The sequence below is a fragment of the Chiloscyllium plagiosum genome, unplaced genomic scaffold, assembly GCF_037043375.1.
Source record: "Chiloscyllium plagiosum isolate Xiang-an unplaced genomic scaffold, Cpla_swu_hap1 HiC_scaffold_1, whole genome shotgun sequence".
Classification (NCBI taxonomy): domain Eukaryota; kingdom Metazoa; phylum Chordata; class Chondrichthyes; order Orectolobiformes; family Hemiscylliidae; genus Chiloscyllium; species Chiloscyllium plagiosum.
This window is the reverse complement of record NW_028270139.1, coordinates 176894393-176916744: the sequence shown is the minus strand read 5'-3', so window position 1 is coordinate 176916744 and position 22352 is coordinate 176894393. Positions and strand designations below refer to the sequence as shown.

General features: G+C 55.1%; 1 protein-coding gene across 4 annotated transcripts in view; it reads right to left on the bottom strand.

Moving 5' to 3' along the window:
• Positions 1-22352, bottom strand: part of LOC122550377 (disintegrin and metalloproteinase domain-containing protein 12-like) — a 483861-nt gene that overhangs the window by 182910 nt on the left and 278599 nt on the right. For all 4 annotated transcript variants that reach the window (XM_087992303.1, XM_087992306.1, XM_087992307.1 and 1 more), the window contains exon 10: positions 6250-6334. In XM_087992303.1, the coding sequence (XP_087848429.1) occupies positions 6250-6334 (85 nt within the window). The remainder of the gene's footprint in view (positions 1-6249; positions 6335-22352) is intronic.

The following is a 22352-nucleotide window of genomic DNA, read 5'->3' as shown; positions in this document are numbered from 1 at the left end:
CACACTGACACAGCCACACACACACACACTGACACAGCCACATACACACACACTGACACAGCCACACACACACACTGACACAGCCACACACACACTGATAGAGCCACACACACACACTGACACAGTGACACACTGACACAGCCATACACCCATACTGACACAGCCACACACTCACACTGTCACAGCCACAAACACAAACTGTCACAGCCACACACTCACACTGACACAGCCACACACACACACTGTCACAGCCACACACACACACTGACACAGCCACACACACACAGTCACAGCCACACACTCACACTGACACAGTGACACACTCACGTTGACATAGTGACACACTCACACTGTCACAGTGACACACTCACGCTGTCACAGCCACACACTCACACTGACACAGTGACACACACACACTGATACAGCCACACACTCACACTGACACAGCCACACACTCACACTGACACAGTGACACACACACACACACACTGACACAGCCACACACACACACTGACACAGTGACACACACACACACACTGACACAGCCACGCACTCACACTGACACAGGCACACACTCACACTGACACAGCCACAGACACACTGACACAGCCACACACACACACTGACACAGCCACACACACACACTGACACAGGCACACACACACTGACACAGCCACACACACACACTGACACAGCCACACACACTGACACAGTGATACACCGACACAGCCACACACACACACTGACACAGCCACACACACACACTGACACAGTGATACACTGACACAGCCACACACACACACACTGACACAGCCACACACACACAATGACACAGTGATACACTGACACAGCCACACACACACACTGACACAGCCACACACACACACTGACACAGTGATACACTAACACCGCCACACACACACACTGACACAGCCACACACACACACTGACACAGCCACACACACACACTGACACAGTGATACACTAACACAGCCGCACACACTCACACTGACACAGCCACACACACACACTGACACAGACACAGCCACAGCCACACACACACACTGATACACTGACACAGCCACACACACACACTGACACAGCCACACACACACACTGACACAGCCACACACACACACTGACACAGTGACACACTGACACAGCCACACACACACGCACACACTGACACAGCCACACACACACACTGACAGTGACACACTGACACAGCCACACACACACACTGACACAGCCACACACACACTGACACAGTGACACACTGACACAGGCACACACACACACTGACACAGGCACACACACACACTGACACAGCCACACACACACACACACTGACACAGCCACACACACACACTGACACAGTGACACACTGACACAGGCACATACTCACACTGTCACAGTGACATACTGACACAGCCACACACACTGACACAGTGACATACTGACACAGCCACACACTCACACTGACACAGTGACACAATGACACAGCCACACACTCACACTGACACAGTGACACACTGACACAGGCACACACACACACTGACACAGGCACACACACATACTGACACAGCCACACACACACACACTGACACAGCCACACACATACTGACACAGCCACACACACACTGACACAGCCACACACACACACTGACAGTGACACACTGACACAGGCACATACTCACACTGTCACAGTGACATACTGACACAGCCACACACACTAACACAGTGACATACTGACACAGCCACACACAAACAGACACAGTGACACAATGACACAGCCACACACTCACACTGACACAGTGACACACTGACACAGGCACACACACACACTGACACAGGCACACACACATACTGACACAGCCACACACACACACACTGACACAGCCACACACATACTGACACAGCCACACACACACTGACACAGCCACACACACACACTGACACAGTGACACACTGACACAGGCACATACTCACACTGTCACAGTGACATACTGACACAGCCACACACACTAACACAGTGACATACTGACACAGCCACACACAAACAGACACAGTGACACAATGACACAGCCACACACTCACACTGACACAGCCACATACACACACACTGACACAGCCACACACACACTGACACAGTGACACACTGACACAGGCACACACACACACTGACACAGGCACACACACACACTGACACAGCCACACACACACACACTGACACAGCCACACACATACTGACACAGCCACACACACACTGACACAGCCACACACACACACTGACACAGTGACACACTGACACAGGCACATACTCACACTGTCACAGTGACATACTGACATAGCCACACACACACACTAACACAGTGACACACTGACACAGCCACACACACACACACTGACACAGCCACACACACACACTGACACAGCCACACACACACACACTGACACAGCCACACACACACTGACACAGCCACACCCCCCCCGCTGACACACTGACACAGCCACATACACACACACTGACACAGCCACAGACACACTGACACAGCCACACACACACACACACACACACACACTGACACAGTGACACACTGACACAGGCACACACTCACACTGACACAGTGACACACTGACACAGCCACACACACACACACTGACACAGCCACACACACACACTGACACAGTGACACACTGACACAGCCACACACACACACACTGACACAGCCACACACACACACTGACACAGTGACACACTGACACAGCCACACACACACTGACACACTGACACAGCCACACACACACACTGACACAGGCGCGCACACACACTCACTGACACAGCCACACACACACACACACTGACACAGTGACACACAGACACAGCCACACACTGACACAGCCACACACACACACTGACACAGGCACACACACACACACACTGACACAGCCACACACACACTGACACAGCCACACACACACTGACACAGCCACACACACACACACACTGACACAGCCACACACATACTGACACAGCCACACACACACACTGACACAGGCACACACACACACTGACACAGGCACACACACACACACACTGACACAGCCACACACATACTGACACAGCCACACACACACACTGACACAGGCACACACACACACTGACACAGGCACACACACACACACACTGACACAGCCACACACACACACACTGACACAGCCACACACACACTGACACAGCCACACACACACTGACACAGCCACACACACACACTGACACAGCCACAGACACACTGACACAGCCACACACACACTGACACAGCCACAGACACACTGACACAGCCACACACACACACACACACACACTGACACAGTGACACACTGACACAGGCACACACTCACACTGACACAGTGACACACTGACACAGCCACACACACACACTAACACAGTGACACACTGACACAGCCACACACACACACACTGACACAGCCACACACACACACTGACACAGCCACACACACACACACTGACACAGCCACACACACACTGACACAGCCACACACCCCCGCTGACACACTGACACAGCCACATACACACACACTGACACAGCCACAGACACACTGACACAGCCACACACACACTGACACAGCCACACACACACACTGACACAGTGACACACTGACACAGCCACACACACACACTGACACAGTGACACACTGACACAGCCACATACACACACACTGACACAGCCACAGACACACTGACACAGCCACACACACACACACACACACACTGACACAGTGACACACTGACACAGGCACACACTCACACTGACACAGTGACACACTGACACAGCCACACACACACACACTAACACAGTGACACACTGACACAGCCACACACACACACACTGACACAGCCACACACACACACTGACACAGTGACACACTGACACAGCCACACACACACACACTGACACAGCCACACACACACACTGACACAGTGACACACTGACACAGCCACACACACACTGACACACTGACACAGCCACACACACACACACTGACACAGTGACACACAGACACAGCCACACACTGACACAGCCACACACACACACTGACACAGGCACACACACACACACTGACACAGCCACACACACACTGACACAGCCACACACACACTGACACAGGCGCGCACACACACTCACTGACACAGCCACACACACACACACTGACACAGTGACACACAGACACAGCCACACACTGACACAGCCACACACACACACTGACACAGGCACACACACACACACTGACACAGCCACACACACACTGACACAGCCACACACACACTGACACAGCCACACACACTCACTGACACAGCCACACACACACACACTGACACAGCCACACACATACTGACACAGCCACACACACACACTGACACAGGCACACACACACACTGACACAGGCACACACACACACACACTGACACAGCCACACACACACACACTGACACAGCCACACACACACTGACACAGCCACACACACACACTCACACTGACACAGCCACACACACACACTGACACAGTGACACACTGACACAGGCGCACACACACACACTGACACAGCCACACACACACACACTGACACGGCCACACACACACTGACACAGCCACACACACACACTGACACAGGCACACACTGACACAGCCACACACACACACAGACTGACACAGCCACACACACACACTGACACAGGCACACACTGACACAGCCACACACACACACAGACTGACACAGCCACACACACACTGACACAGCCACACACACACACACTGACACAGCCACACACACACTGACACAGCCACACACACACACACTGACACAGCCACACACACACAGACACAGCCACACACACACACACACTGACACAGGCACACACTGACACAGGCACACACACACACTGACACAGCCACATACACACACACTGACACAGTGACACAGGCGCACCCACACACACTGACACAGCCACACACACACACTGACAGCCACACACACACACTGATACGGCCACACACACACTGACACAGCCACACACACACACACTGACACAGGCGCACACACACACTGACACAGCCACACACACACTGACACAGCCACACACACACACACTGACACAGGCACACACTGACACAGGCACACACACACACTGACACAGCCACACACACACACATTGACACAGGCACACACTCACTGACACAGCCACACACACACACACACTGACACAGTGACACACTGACACAGCCACACACACACACTGACACACACACACATTGACACAGGCACACACTCACACTCAGTATGACTAACTGCTGCTCCAGGTGAACCACACGGTCTGTGAGGAGTTGTCACTGGTCCCACCTCCTACAGACCCCAGACTGCTGACTGATCTCCCACAGCTGGAAGGAGGAGCCCTGAGTGCCTCCTCTGCTCCTTTACACTGAGACACACTGACCTCGTTGCTGATCACCTCCCTCACTGAAACCCACCATTCCCCAACACCTGTCTTATGATCCTGCCCCACGAGTTACCTGATGAGGGAGCAGCGCTCCGAAAGCTAGTGCTTCCAAATAAGCCTGTTGGACTATAACTCAGTGTTGTGTGATTTTTAACTTTGTCCACCCCAGTCCAACACCGGCACCTCCACATCATGACTTCCATCTCCGGCAACACTACAACCACAAAGCAGCCCTTCTGAAAATGGCCGCTCCGCTGTTTCTTGCCTCTCTTTACTTTATTGATTGTCAACAATAGGGGCATAATCTTAAAGTGAAAGGCAGGGTTAGAGGGGATTTGGCAAATAATATTCCCAGAGAATGGTTAGTTGAGGTGGGAGGCCTCCGTCTTTAAAACGTATTTGGAGGAGCACTCGGAGTGTCATCGCGTCCAAGGTTATGGGTCTGGTGTGGGAAAGTACATGCTTGAAGGGTTGAAGGGCCACTTCTGTACTGTATGATTTTATAATTCTAAGTTACTTCTTCAAAGAATGCCATCAAATTAGTTAAACATGATTTCTTTTTCACAAAACCACACTGACTCCGCATGATTACCTTGGTGTTTTCTCAGTGCTGGAATATCTGGACACCATATTGTCATATAGTCTGGTTAATTGTGATCAGTGTGGGAATTCTCAGGAGTTTGAGATTTTGATTGATCTTGTTTAACCACAGTAGTGTGAGGAGTGCTCACCAGGTTTATTCCTCCAGAGTTGTCTACAGTGCATATACCATTAGCCAATGCCAAACCAGCAATGCCACCTGCAAAGGAGGATCTTCTGTAAAAGAGAAATCACCATTAACAAAATAGACAGATCTCAAATTAAGAATCATTGACTGTGTCCCATGGGTTGGATTAATGGTTAACCTTGACAAAGGCCCCAGACCAGCCTGCACTTTCTATCACTCACCTCGATATCGGTCTGGAATTGGGATCAAGGCAGAGTTCTAGGCCTGAGGCCTAGTCATTGACACTGAATGATGAGAGATACAATGCCTCAACCTTATGTTGGCAGGAGAAATCTTCTAATTCTTTATCTTTACCCTGAAGAAGGTGGTGGTAAGCTGCAGTGTGTGTACTGGGGCTACTCACAGGACAGTTTGGGACAGGAAACATAATAGGACCAATATACTGGCAGGGACATTTGTCAGAACTGGCCCGGCCAGTGACACCACATTGCAGGGATGAAGAGAAAGCTAATGGAATGTCTTTTGGGAATATTCATTCCCACATCTACTGTTTCCCCTTTCTCCATATCGTGTTCGATGTCATCAAACAGCTCAAGCAAATTAGTAAAACCTCATGTCTCTTTCACTAAACCATGGTGATTGCCTGATGTTTGACAGTTTTTGAAATATACTGTCATTACCTCTTCAAATAGATTCTAACATTTTTCCCATCTCAGAAGATAGATGGATGTAAAAATAAAATTCTGCAGATTGTAAAAGTCTGAAACAAAAACAGAAATTGCTAAAGAAACTCAGCAGGTCTAGCAGCATCATGGAGAGAGAAACTGAGTGAACATTAGGGTCCAGTATGACTGCTCCTCAGACCTCTTGCTTCGTGGTTTGAAGGGTAGTTTTAGAGTTGCTCTTACTTGCAGTCAGCACAGACAGGGTGGTTACAATGATATCCAATACTCCCTGAATACTGTGTGGTTTGACAACTGTAAACGTGGTTGCTGATTGAGTTCTCAGTTGGGTGAGGGGGTTCCTTGTCCATGATTGACCTGATATTGTGAGATTACAGGACGATCAAAGTGAAAGGTGAGGATTTTGTGGAACCCCCCTCCTCCTGACTGTGCACCACGCTGTAATCCTTCCCTGCTGTGCTGCTGGGTCAGGGTGGTGATGATTCAGTCCACAGATCCCAGCCTCACAATCCCAACAACAGAGAATCGAACCTTCTCCCAACACATTCATCACTGAATCTCCCATCATCCAAGTCCTGGGCATTCCCATTGACCAGACATTGAACTGGACCATCCCTACAAATAAAACAGCCACAAGAGAAGTCAGAGACTACGCATCATTGAAACATAGATGGTAGCAGCAGGAATAGGCCATTCGACCCCTCCAGCCTGCTCTACCAATCGGTATGGTCATGGCTGATACTCTCATCCTATTCTTCCCTCATATCCCTTGATTCTTTCAACCACCAGAGCTATATCTCCACAATGCTGGGACCTCAAATGCTTCCTGTGGCAATAAATTCCACAGGTTCATCACCCTTTAGTGAAGATATTTCTCCTCATCTCAGTCCGAAAGGTTCATCCCTTTTCGTTGAACTATGACCCCCCCATTTTGAACTCCCCTATTATTGGAAGCATCCTTACTGCATCTAATCTGATGAGTCCTTTTTGAATTTTATCGGTTTCTGTGAGATCCTGGCTCATTCTTCAAATGATGCTGAAAGTTTCATCAGAAAGGAAAAGGACGCATTTGTAAGGGTCAGGAAACTGAAATCCGATGAGGTCCTTAAGGAATATGAAGAAAGCAGAAAATAACTTAAACGTGGAAGGAGGAGGGCTAGAAGGGTTATAAAATGTCCCTGGCCTTCAGGATTAAGAAGAATCCCAAGGCTTTTACACATATAAAGGGAGCAAGAGGGTAACTAGGGAAAGGTAGGTCCAGGTGAGAGGAAGGAATTTATGTTTGGAGCCAGAGGAAGAGGTGAGGTCCTTAACAAATACTTTTCATTGGAATTCACAAAGGAGCAGGACAGGAATGATGCTACGATTAGAGAGGGGTATATGTTGGTATTTTAGGGCAAATCAGTTTGAAGGTGGTGGTGGTGCTGGGTGTCTTGAAACTGAGCGAGACAGGGGAGGAGATTGCTGGGGCCTTGACAGAGATCTCTGTATCCTCTTTGGCTGCAGTGCACCGGTTGGGGGGGGGGGGGGGGGGTGGGTGGGGATGCCCACCATACTGGAGAATAGCCAAAGTTGTTCCTTTGTTCAAGAAGGACATCTGGGATAATCCAGAATATTCTAGGCCAGTGAGCCCTACATCTGTGGCAGGGAATTTACTGGTGAAGATTCTTAGGAACAGGATTTAGTTGCAGTTTGAAAAGATTGGACTCATTAGGGATAGTCAGCATGGCTCTGTACCAGTGGCTTGGAGGGGAACTTGCAGATGGTGGTGATCAGAGTCTAGATTAGAGTGGTGCTGGAAAAGCACAGCAGTTCAGGCAGCATCCGAGGAGCAGGAAAATCAATGTTTCGGGCAAAAGCCCTTCATCAGGAATACAGGCAGAGAGCCTGAAGGGTGGAGAGATAAGTGAGAGGGGGTGGGGGTGGGGAGAGAGTAGCATAGAGTACAATAGGTGAATGGGGGTGGGGATGAAGTGATAGGTCAGGGAGGAGGGTGGAGTGGATAGATGGAAAGGAAGATAGGCAGGTAGGAAGCAAATGTGGCTGCAGTAGCGAGTCTGTTTCAGGGCATGATTGAAGAGCTGCAGGGCAGAGGAAATTACCTGGGAGTTGGAGTGGGAGAGGGACTCCCTGAGATTCTTGTATCCCCTACATCTGTTACCCTTGTCCTACCAGAAGGAATTGGTCATGGGTTTGGAAGGTGTTGTCTGGAGATCTTTGGTGAATTTCTGCAGTGTATCTTATACAGAGTACACACTGCTGCTACTGAGCGTCGGTGGTGGAAGGAATGGGTGCTTGTGGATGTGGTGCCAACCACGCGGGTAGCTTTGTCCAGGATGATGCTGGGTTCCTTGAGTGTTGATGGAGCTGTACCTATCGAGGTTTGAAGATAGCTGTAATAATGTGGAAAGCCCAGCTGAAATTATTGGTGAAGATTCTTAGGAACAGGATTTAGTTGCAATTTGAAAAGGAACATCATTTATTGTTGAAAATGAAAATAAAGCCACTACTCATGGAAATCCTGGAAAGACAATTCTGTTGTCCCATCCCTGGATCTGCTTTATCAAAAAAAGCTCAGGTCGTAAGTTCCAGCTTGGTAGGCCATTACCTGTTACCAAGGGTACTCACAATCGAGCTCCCTGGGAGATTCCTTAGTGAATCCCCATGGGCCTTGTGCAGGTTATCACGAGGGGAGGTGACGGCTAAGTGTTATTATCACTAGATCTATTGAGCCAAAAAACTCGGCTCATGTCCTGGGGACCTGGGTTCAAATCCCGCCATGGCAGATGGTGGACTCTGAATTCAATTAAAACACAAAGCTGCAATTAAGAGTTTAATGATGACCATGAAACCATTACTGATAGTTGGGAAAAGCCCACCTTAAGGGAAGGAAATCTGGCATCCTTACAAGTTCTGGCCTACACAACAATGTGGTTAACTTCTCGCTGCCCTCTGAAATGGCCTAGCAAGCAACTCAGCCAGAGACACCAACATCCGAGGAGTGAATTAAAGAAACATTCCACCTCTCCAAGCCCGAAGCCCTTTGCCAATGGACCTTCCTCCGTTGTTTTGTCTATGGCCCCATTCCTGTTGTTTTTTAGGTACGGATGAGGGCAGTATAATAACTGGGTGGAAGTCCAATGAAGATTCACTACAGTGGCTCATCCTTAAGGGACTCTCGGTCACAACAATCACTACCAGGCAGGGATCCTGCTGAAGGTGATCAAAATGTTTCCTTCCTGTTTGGGGATCCTTTTCCCAGTTTTGACCCTGTCTTGTTCTGGGATCCTGAGAGAGTTGACACCAATGTTAGTAAATTTGGAGACTTCGGGAAAACGTTGACTCTGCTGTGTTTGTGGTGTCAAAGCCTCTTTTTATTGCTTCTTTAACCCATCCTTGTCAACCCTGTACCAGAGGTGTTTTACCTGGAACACACATCTTTCCTTTATTAGCTCAAAGCTGTCCTCGGAAAAACACAAGTAGATCTGCTCCAACTTCTCCACGTGTTCCTTTGCAGTAGCTACTGGGCAACACAGACAGACCCTCACTCTGGGCACTGCAGACAGACCCTCACTCTGGGCACTGCAGACAGACCCTCACTCTGGGCACTGCAGACAGACCCTCACTCTGGGCACTGCAGACAGACCCTCACTCTGGGCACTGCAGACAGACCCTCACTCTGGGCAACACAGACAGACCCTCACCCTGGTCACTCCAGACACAACGTTACACTGCTCACCCCAGACACACTGTCACGCTGGGCACCCCAGACACACTGTCACTCTGGGTACCCCAGACACACTGTCGCACTGGGCACCCCAGACACACTGTCGCACTGGTCACCCCAGACACACTGTCGCTCTGGGCACCCCAGACACACCGTCGCACTGGGCACCCCAGACACACTGTCACTCTGGGCACCCCAGACATACTGTCTCTCTGGGCACCCCAGACACACTGTCACTCTGGGCACCCCAGACACACCGTCGCACTGGGCACCCCAGACACACTGTCACTCTGGGCACCCCAGACATACTGTCGCTCTGGGCACCCCAGACACACTGTCACTCTGGGCACCCCAGACACACTGTCGCTCTGGGCACCACGGACACACTGTCGCACTGGTCACCCCAGACACACTGTCGCTCTGGGCACCCCAGACACACTGTCGCTCTGGGCACCACGGACACACTGTCACTCTGGGCACCCCAGACATACTGTCGCTCTGGGCACCCCAGACACACTGTCGCACTGGTCACCCCAGACACACTGTCGCTCTGGGCACCCCAGACACACTGTCGCTCTGGGCACCCCAGACACAACAGTCTCTCTCTCACTGCAACTCCCAGGTCATTTCCTCTGCCCTGAAGCTCTTCAACCATGTCCTGAAACAAACCCGCTACTACAGCCACATTTGCTTAGGTCCTGGGCCTCCTTCACCGCCGCTCCCTCACCACCAGACGCCTGGAGGAAGAACACCTCATCTTCCGCCTCGGAACACTTCAACCCCAGGGCATCAATGTGGACTTCAACAGCTTCCTCATTTCCCCTTCCTCCACCTCATCCTCGTTTTTAACCTCCAGCTCAACACTGTCTCTGTGACATGTCCTGACTTGTCCGACCTGCCCAGCTCCTTTTCCAACTAACCACTCCACCCTCTCCTCCCTGACCTATCACCTTCATCCCCTCCCCCACTCACCCATTGTACTCTCTCCCCACCCCCACCCTCCCCTAGCTTATCTCTCCAGCTTCAGGCTCTCTGCCTTTATTCCTGATGAAGGGCTTTTGCCCGAAACGTCGATTTCGAAGCTCCTTGGATGCTGCCTGAACTGCTGTGCTCTTCCAGCACCACTGATCCAGAATCTGGTTTCCAGCATCAGCAGTCATTGTTTTTACCCCAGACACACTGTCTCTCTGGGCACCCCAGACACACTGTCACTCTGGGCACCCCAGACACCCTGTCACTCTGGCCACCCCAGACACACTGTCACTCTGGTCACCCCAGACACACTGTCTCTCTGGGCACCCCAGACACACTGTCACTCTGGTCACCCCAGACACCCTGTCACTCTGGTCACCCCAGACACACTGTCACTCTGGTCACCCCAGACACACTGTCACTCTGGGCACCCCAGACACACTGTCACACTGGTCACCCCAGACACACTGTCTCTCTGGGCGACCCAGACACACTGTCACTCTGGTCACCCCAGACACCCTGTCACTCTGGTCACCCCAGACACACTGTCACACTGGTCACCCCAGACACACCGTCACACTGGTCACCCAGACACACCGTCACACTGGTCACCCCAGACACACCGTCACTCTGGGCACCCCAGACACACCGTCACACTGGTCACCCCAGACACACTGTCACTCTGGTCACCCCAGACACACTGTCACTCTGGGCACTCCAGACACACTGTCACTCTGGGCACCCCAGACACACTGTCACTCTGGTCACCCCAGACACCCTGTCACTCTGGTCACCCCAGACACACTGTCACACTGGTCACCCCAGACACACTGTCACACTGGTCACCCCAGACACACCGTCACACTGGTCACCCAGACACACCGTCACTCTGGGCACCCCAGACACACTGTCACTCTGGGCACCCCAGACACACTGTCGCTCTGGGCACCCCAGACACACTGTCGCTCTGGGCACCCCAGACACACTGTCGCTCTGGGCACCCCAGACACACTGTCACTCTGGGCACCCCAGACACACTGTCACTCTGGGCACCCCAGACACACTGTCGCTCTGGGCACCCCAGACACACTGTCGCTCTGGGCACCCCAGACACACTGTCTTTCGGGCCACCCCAGACACACTGTCGCTCTGGGCACCCCAGACACACTGTCTTTCTGGTCACCCCAGAGACACTGTCGTTCTTGGCACCACAGACACACTGTCGCACTGGTCACCCCAGACACACTGTCGCTCTGGGCACCCCAGACACACTGTCACTCTGGGCACCCCAGACACACTGTCGCTCTTGGCACCCCAGACACACTGTCACTCTGGTCACCCCAGACACACTGTCACTCTGCGCACCCCAGACACACTGTCACTCTGGGCACTCCAGACACACTGTCACTCTGGGCACCACAGACACACTGTCACACTGGTCACCACAGACACGCTGTCGCACTGGTCACCACAGACACGCTGTCGCACTGGTCACCCTAGACACTCTGTCACTCTGGGCACCCCAGACACACTGTCACTCTGGGCACCCCAGACACACTGTCACTCTGGGCACTCCAGACACACTGTCACTCTGGGCACCCCAGACACACTGTCGCTCTTGGCACCACGGACACACTGTCGCACTGGTCACCCCAGACACACTGTCACACTGGGCACGCCAGACACACTGTCTCTCTTGGCACCACGGACACACTGTCGCACTGGTCACCCCAGACACACTGTCGCACTGGTCACCCCAGACACACTGTCACACTGGTCACCCCAGACACACTGTCACTCTGGGCACCCCAGACACACTGTCACACTGGTCACCCCAGACACACTGTCACACTGGTCACCCCAGACACACTGTCTCTCTTGGCACCACGGACACACTGTCGTACTGGTCACCCCAGACACACTGTCGCACTGGTCACCCCAGACACACTGTCACACTGGTCACCCCAGACACACTGTCACTCTGGGCACCCCAGGCACACTGTCACACTGGTCACCCCAGACACACTGTCACTCTGGGCACCCCAGATACACTGTCGCTCTGGGCACCCCAGACACACTGTCACTCTGGGCACCCCAGACACACTGTCACTCTGGGCACTCCAGACACACTGTCACTCTGGGCACCCCAGACACACTGTCACTCTGGTCACCCCAGACACCCTGTCACTCTGGTCACCCCAGACACACTGTCACACTGGTCACCCCAGACACACCGTCACACTGGTCACCCCAGACACACCGTCACTCTGGGCACCCCAGACACACTGTCACTCTGGGCACCCCAGACACACTGTCGCTCTGGGCACCCCAGACACACTGTCGCTCTGGGCACCCCAGACACACTGTCTTTCTGGCCACCCCAGACACACTGTCGCTCTGGGCACCCCAGACACACTGTCTTTCTGGTCACCCCAGAGACACTGTCGTTCTTGGCACCACAGACACACTGTCGCACTGGTCACCCCAGACACACTGTCGCTCTGGGCACCCCAGACACACTGTCACTCTGGGCACCCCAGACACACTGTCACTCTGGGCACCCCAGACACACTGTCGCTCTTGGCACCACGGACACACTGTCGCACTGGTCACCCCAGACACACTGTCACACTGGTCACCCCAGACACACTGTCGCTCTGGGCACCCCAGACACACTGTCCCTCTTGGCACCCCAGACACACCGTCGCACTGGTCACCCCAGACACACTGTCACTCTGGGCACCCCAGACACACTGTCACTCTGGGCACCCCAGACACACTGTCGCTCTTGGCACCACAGACACACTGTCGCACTGGACACCCCAGACACACTGTCACTCTGGGCACCACAGACACACTGTCGCTCTTGGCACCCCAGACACGCTGTCGCACTGGTCACCACAGACACGCTGTCGCACTGGTCACCACAGACACGCTGTCGCACTGGTCACCACAGACACGCTGTCGCACTGGTCACCCCAGACACACTGTCGCACTGGTCACCCCAGACACACTGTCGCTCTGGTCACCCCAGACACACTGTCACTCTGGTCACCCCAGACACACTGTCACTCTGCGCACCCCGGACACTCTGTCACTCTGGGCACTCCAGACACACTGTCACTCTGGGCACCCCAGACACACTGTCACTCTGGGCACCCCAGACACACTGTCGCTCTGGGCACCACGGACACACTGTCGCACTGGTCACCCTAGACACACTGTCGCTCTTGGCACCCCAGACACACTGTCTCTCTTGGCACCACGGACACACTGTCGCACTGGTCACCCCAGACACACTGTCGCACTGGTCACCCCAGACACACTGTCACACTGGTCACCCCAGACACACTGTCACTCTGGGCACCCCAGACACACTGTCACACTGGTCACCCCAGACACACTGTCACTCTGGGCACCCCAGATACACTGTCGCTCTGGGCACCCCAGACACACTGTCGCTCTGGGCACCACGGACACACTGTCGCACTGGTCACCCCAGATACACTGTCACACTGGCCACCCCAGACACACTGTCGCACTGGTCACCCCAGACACACTGTCACACTGGTCACCCCAGACAAACTGTCACACTGGTCACCCCAGACACACTGTCGCACTGGTCACCCCAGATACACTGTCACACTGGCCACCCCAGACACACTGTCGCACTGGTCACCCCAGACACACTGTCGCACTGGTCACCCCAGATACACTGTCACACTGGCCACCCCAGACACACTGTCGCACTGGTCACCCCAGACACACTGTCACATTGGGCACCCCAGACACACTGTCTCTCTGGTCACCCCAGACACACTGTCACTCTGATCACCCCAGACACACTGTCACTCTGGGCACCCCAGACACACTGTCACTCTGGCTACCCCAGACACACTGTCACTCTGGCTACCCCAGACACACTGTAACTCTGATCACCCCAGACACACTGCCGCTCTGGGCACCCCGGACACACTGTCACTCTGGGCACTCCAGACACACTGTCACTCTGGCTACCCCAGACACACTGTCGCTCTGATCACCCCAGACACACTGTCGCACTGGCCACCCCAGACACACTGTCACTCTGATCACCCCAGACACACTGTCACTCTGGCCACCCCAGACACACTGTCGCTCTGGCCACCCCGGACACACTGTCACTCTGGGCACCCCAGACACACTGTCTCTCTGGTCACCCCAGACACACTGTCTCTCTGGTCACCCCAGACACACTGTCTCTCTGGTCACCCCAGACACACTGTCTCTCTGGCCACCCCAGACACACTGTCGCACTGGTCACCCCAGACACACTGTCGCACTGGGCACCCCAGACACACTGTCGCTCTGGCCACCCCAGACACACTGTCGCTCTGGGCACCCCAGACACACTGTCACTCTGATAACCCCAGACACACTGTCACTCTGGCTACCCCAGACACACTGTCGCTCTGGCTACCCCAGACACACTGTCGCTCTGGGAACCCCAGACACACTGTCGCACTGGTCACCCCAGACACACTGTCGCACTGGTCACCCCAGACACACTGTCACTCTGGGCACCCCAGACACACTGTCGCACTGGTCACCCCAGACACATGTCGCTCTGGGCACCCCAAACACACTGTCGCTCTGGGCACCACGGACACACTGTCGCACTGGTCACCCCAGATACACTGTCACACTGGTTACCCCGGACACACTGTCACACTGGTCACCCCAGACAAACTGTCACACTGGTCACCCCAGACACACTGTCACATTGGGCACCCGGACACACTGTCACACTGGTCACCCCAGACAAACTGTCACACTGGTCACCCCAGACACACTGTCACATTGGGCACCCCAGACACACTGTCGCTCTGTGCACCCCAGACACACTGTCGCACTGGACACCCCAGACACACTGTCACTCTGGGCACCACAGACACACTGTCACTCTGGGCACCCCAGACACACTGTCACTCTGGGCACCCCAGACACACTGTCACTCTGGGCACCCCAGACACACATTCGCTCTGGGCACCCCAGACACACATTCGCTCTGGGCACCCCAGACACACTGTCACTCTGGGCACCACAGACACACTGTCGCACTGGACACCCCAGACACACTGTCACTCTGGGCACCACAGACACACTGTCACTCTGGGCACCACAGACACACTGTCACTCTGGGCACCACAGACACACTGTCACTCTGGGCACCCCAGACACACTGTCGCTCTTGGCACCCCAGACACGCTGTCGCACTGGTCACCCCAGACACACTGTCACTCTGGTCACCCCAGACACACTGTCACTCTGCGCACCCCGGACACTCTGTCACTCTGGGCACCCCAGACACACTGTCACTCTGGGCACCCCAGACACACTGTCACTCTGGGCACTCCAGACACACTGTCACTCTGGGCACTCCAGACACACTGTCACTCTGGGCACCCCAGACACACTGTCGCTCTTGGCACCACGGACACACTGTCGCACTGGTCACCCCAGACACACTGTCGCACTGGTCACCCCAGACACACTGTCACTCTGGGCACCCCAGACACACTGTCACACTGGTCACCCCAGACACACTGTCGCTCTGGGCACCCCAGACACACTGTCGCACTGGTCACCCCAGACACACTGTCACTCTGGGCACCCCAGACACACTGTCACTCTGATAACCCCAGACACACTGTCACTCTGGGCACCCCAGACAAACTGTCACACCGGTCACCCCAGACACACTGTCACATTGGGCACCCCAGACACACTGTCACTCTGGGCACCCCAGACACACTGTCACTCTGGTCACCCCAGACACACTGTCTCTCTGATCACCCCAGACACACCGTCACTCTGGGCACCCCAGGCACACTGTCTCTCTGGGCACCCCAGGCACACTGTCACATTGGGCACCCCAGACACACTGTCTCTCTGGTCACCCCAGACACACTGTCTCTCTGATCACCCCAGACACACTGTCACTCTGGGCACCCCAGGCACACTGTCTCTCTGGTCACCCCAGACACACTGTCTCTCTGGCCACCCCAGACACACTGTTGCACTGGTCACCCCAGACACACTGTCGCACTGGGCACCCCAGACACACTGTCGCTCTGGGCACCCCAGACACACTGTCGCTTTTGGCACCCCAGACACACTGTCGCACTGGTCACCCCAGACACACTGTCACTCTGGGCACCCCAGACACACTGTCGCTCTCGGCACCACAGACACACTGTCGCACTGGTCACCCCAGACACACTGTCACTCTGGGCACCCCAGACACACTGTCACACTGGTCACCCCAGACACACTGTCGCTCTGGTCACCCCAGACACACTGTCGCTCTTGGCACCACGGACACACTGCCGCACTGGTCACCCCAGATAAACTGTCACACTGGTCACCCCAGACACACTGTCACTCTGATCACCCCAGACACACTGCCGCTCTGGGCAACCCGGACACACTGTCACTCTGGGCACTCCAGACACACTGTCACTCTGGCTACACCAGACACACTGTCACTCTGGACACCCCAGACACACTGTCGCTCTGGCTACCCCAGACACACTGTCACTCTGATCACCCCAGACACACTGTCACTCTGGCTACCCCAGACACACTGTCACTCTGATCACCCCAGACACACTGTCGCACTGGCCACCCCAGACACACTGTCACTCTGATCACCCCAGACACACTGTCACTCTGGCCACCCCAGACACACTGTCGCTCTGGCCACCCCGGACACACTGTCACTCTTGGCACCCCAGACACACTGTCTCTCTGGTCACCCCAGACACACTGTCTCTCTGGCCACCCCAGACACACTGTCGCACTGGTCACCCCAGACACACTGTCGCACTGGGCACCCCAGACACACTGTCACACTGGTCATCCCAGACACACTGTCACACTGGTCACCCCAGACACACTGTCACACTGGTCACCCCAGACACACTGTCGCACTGGTCACCCCAGACACACTGTCGCTCTTGGCACCCCAGACACACTGTCGCACTGGTCACCCCAGACACACTGTCACTCTGGGCACCCCAGACACACTGTCGCTCTGGTCACCCCAGACACACTGTCGCACTGGTCACCCCAGACACACTGTCGCTCTTGGCACCCCAGACACACTGTCGCACTGGTCACCCCAGACACACTGTCGCTCTGGGCACCCCAGACACACTGTCACACTGGTCACCCCAGACACACTGTCACTCTGGGCACCGCAGACACACTGTCGCTATTGGCACCCCAGACACACTGTCGCACTGGTCACCCCAGACACACTGTCACTATGGGCACCCCAGACACACTGTCACTCTGATCACCCCAGACACACTGTCACTCTGGCTACCCCAGACACACTGTCACTCTGATAACCCCAGACACACTGTCACTCTGGCTACCCCAGACACACTGTCGCTCTGGGCACCCCAGACACACTGTCGCACTGGTCAACCCAAACACACTGTCACTCTAGGCACCCCAGATACACTGTCACACTGGGCACCCCAGACACACTGTCGCACTGGGCACCCCAGACACACTGTCGCACTGGGCACCCCAGACACACTGTCACACTGGTCACCCCAGACACACTGTCACATTGGGCACCCCAGACACACTGTCTCTCTGGTCACCCCAGACACACTGTCTCTCTGATCACCCCAGACACACTGTCGCTCTGGCCACCCCGGACACACTGTCGCTCTTGGCACCACGGACACACTGTCGCACTGGTCACCCCAGATACACTGTCACACTGGTCACCCCAGACACACTGTCTCTCTGATCACCCCAGACACACTGTCACTCTGGGCATCCCAGACACACTGTCACACTGGTCACCCCAGACACACTGTCTCTCTGATCACCCCAGACACACTGTCGCTCTGGCCACCCCGGACACACTGTCACTCTGGGCACCCCAGACACACTGTCTCTCTGGTCACCCCAGACACACTGTCTCTCTGGCCACCCCAGACACACTGTCGCACTGGTCACCCCAGACACACTGTCGCACTGGGCACCCCAGACACACTGTCGCTCTGGGCACCCCAGACACACTGTCGCTCTTGGCACCCCAGACAAACTGTCACTCTGATAACCCCAGACACACTGTCGCTCTGGGCACCCCAGACACACTGTCTCTCTGGTCACCCCAGACACACTGTCTCTCTGGCCACCCCAGACACACTGTCGCACTGGTCACCCCAGACAAACTGTCACTCTGGGAACCCCAGACACACTGTCGCACTGGTCACCCCAGACACACTGTCGCTCTGGGAACCCCAGACACACTGTCGCACTGGTCACCCCAGATACACTGTCACACTGGTCACCCCAGACACACTGTCACACTGGTCACCCCAGACAAACTGTCACACTGGTCACCCCAGACACACTGTCACTCTGGGCACCCCAGACACACTGTCGCACTGGTCACCCCAGACACACTGCCGCTCTGGGCACCCCAGACACACTGTCACTCTGGGCACTCCAGACACACTGTCACTCTGGCTACACCAGACACACTGTCACTCTGGTCACCCCAGACACACTGTCTCTCTGATCACCCCAGACACACTGTCACTCTGGCCACCCCAGACACACTGTCACTCTGATCACCCCAGACACACTGTCACTCTGGCCACCCCAGACACACTGTCGCTCTGGCCACCCCGGACACACTGTCACTCTGGGCACCCCAGACACACTGTCTCTCTGGTCACCCCAGACACACTGTCTCTCTGGCCACCCCAGACACACTGTCGCTCTGGGCACCCCAGACACACTGTCGCTCTTGGCACCCCAGACACACTGTCGCACTGGTCACCCCAGACACACTGTCGCACTGGTCACCCCAGACACACTGTCACTCTGGGCACCCCAGACACACTGTCGCTCTCGGCACCACGGACACACTGTCGCACTGGTCACCCCAGACACACTGTCACTCTGGGCACCCCAGACACACTGTCACACTGGTCACCCCAGACACACTGTCGCTCTGGGCACCCCAGACACACTGTCGCTCTTGGCACCACGGACACACTGTCGCACTGGTCACCCCAGACACACTGTCACTCTGGGCACCCCAGACACACTGTCGCTCTTGGCACCACGGACACACTGTCACACTGGTCACCCCAGACACACTGTCACACTGGTCACCCCAGACACACTGTCGCTCTGGGCACCCCAGACACACTGTCGCTCTTGGCACCACGGACACACTGTCACACTGGTCACCCCAGACACACTGTCACACTGGTCACCCCAGACACACTGTCTATCTGGTCACCCCAGACACACTGTCACATTGGGCACCCCAGACACACTGTCTCTCTGGTCACCCCAGACACACTGTCTATCTGGTCACCCCAGACACACTGTCTCTCTGGGCACCCCAGACACACTGTCACGCTGGTCACCCCAGACACACTGTCACGGTGGTCACCCCAGACACAATGTCACGCTGGTCAGCCCAGACACACAGTCGCACTGGTCACCCCAGACACACTGTCGCCCTGGTCACCCCAGACACACTGTCATGCTGGTCCTCCCAGACACACTGTCGCACTGGTCACCCCAGACACACTGTCGCTCTTGGCACCCCGGACACGCTGTCGCACTGGTCACCCCAGACACGCTGTCGCACTGGTCACCCCAGACACACTGTCACTCTGGGCACCCCAGACACACTGTCGCTCTTGGCACCACGGACACACTGTCGCTCTGGTCACCCCAGAAAAACTGTCGCTCTGGCTACCCCAGACACACTGTCATGCTGGTCATCCCAGACACACTGTCGCACTGGACACCCCAGACACACTGTCACTCTGGGCACCCCAGACACACTGTCACTCTGATCACCCCAGACACACTGTCACTCTGGCTACCCCAGACACACTGTCGCTCTTGGCACCACGGACACACTGTCGCTCTGGGCACCCCAGACACACTGTCTCTCTTGGCACCACGGACACACTCTCGCTCTGGGCACCCCAGACACACTGTCGCACTGGTCACCCCAGACACAATGTCGCACTGGTCACCCCAGACACAATGTCAATCTTGTCACCCCAGACACACTGTCGCACTGGTCACCCCAGACACAATGTCAATCTTGTCACCCTGGACACACTGTCGCACTGGTCACCCCAGACACACTGTCACACTGGGCACCCCAGACACACTGTCTCTCTTGGCACCACGGACACACTCTCGCTCTGGGCACCCCAGACACACTGTCGCACTGGTCACCCCAGACACAATGTCAATCTTGTCACCCTGGACACACTGTCGCACTGGTCACCCCAGACACACTGTCGCACTGGTCACCCCAGACACACTGTCACCCTGGGCACCCCAGACACACTGTCACACTGGGCACCCCAGACACACTGTCTCTCTGGGCACCCCAGACACACTGTCTCTCTGGTCACCCCAGACACACTGTCACGGTGGTCACCCCAGACACACTGTCTCTCTGGGCACCCCAGACACACTGTCACTCTGGGCACCCCAGACACACTGTCACTCTGGGCACCCCAGACACACTGGCACTCTGATCACCCCAGACACACTGTCTCTCTGGGCACCCCAGACACACTGTCTCTCTGGTCACCCCAGACACACTGTCACACTGGGCACCCCAGACACACTGTCTCTCTGGGCACCCCAGACACACTGTCTCTCTGGTCACCC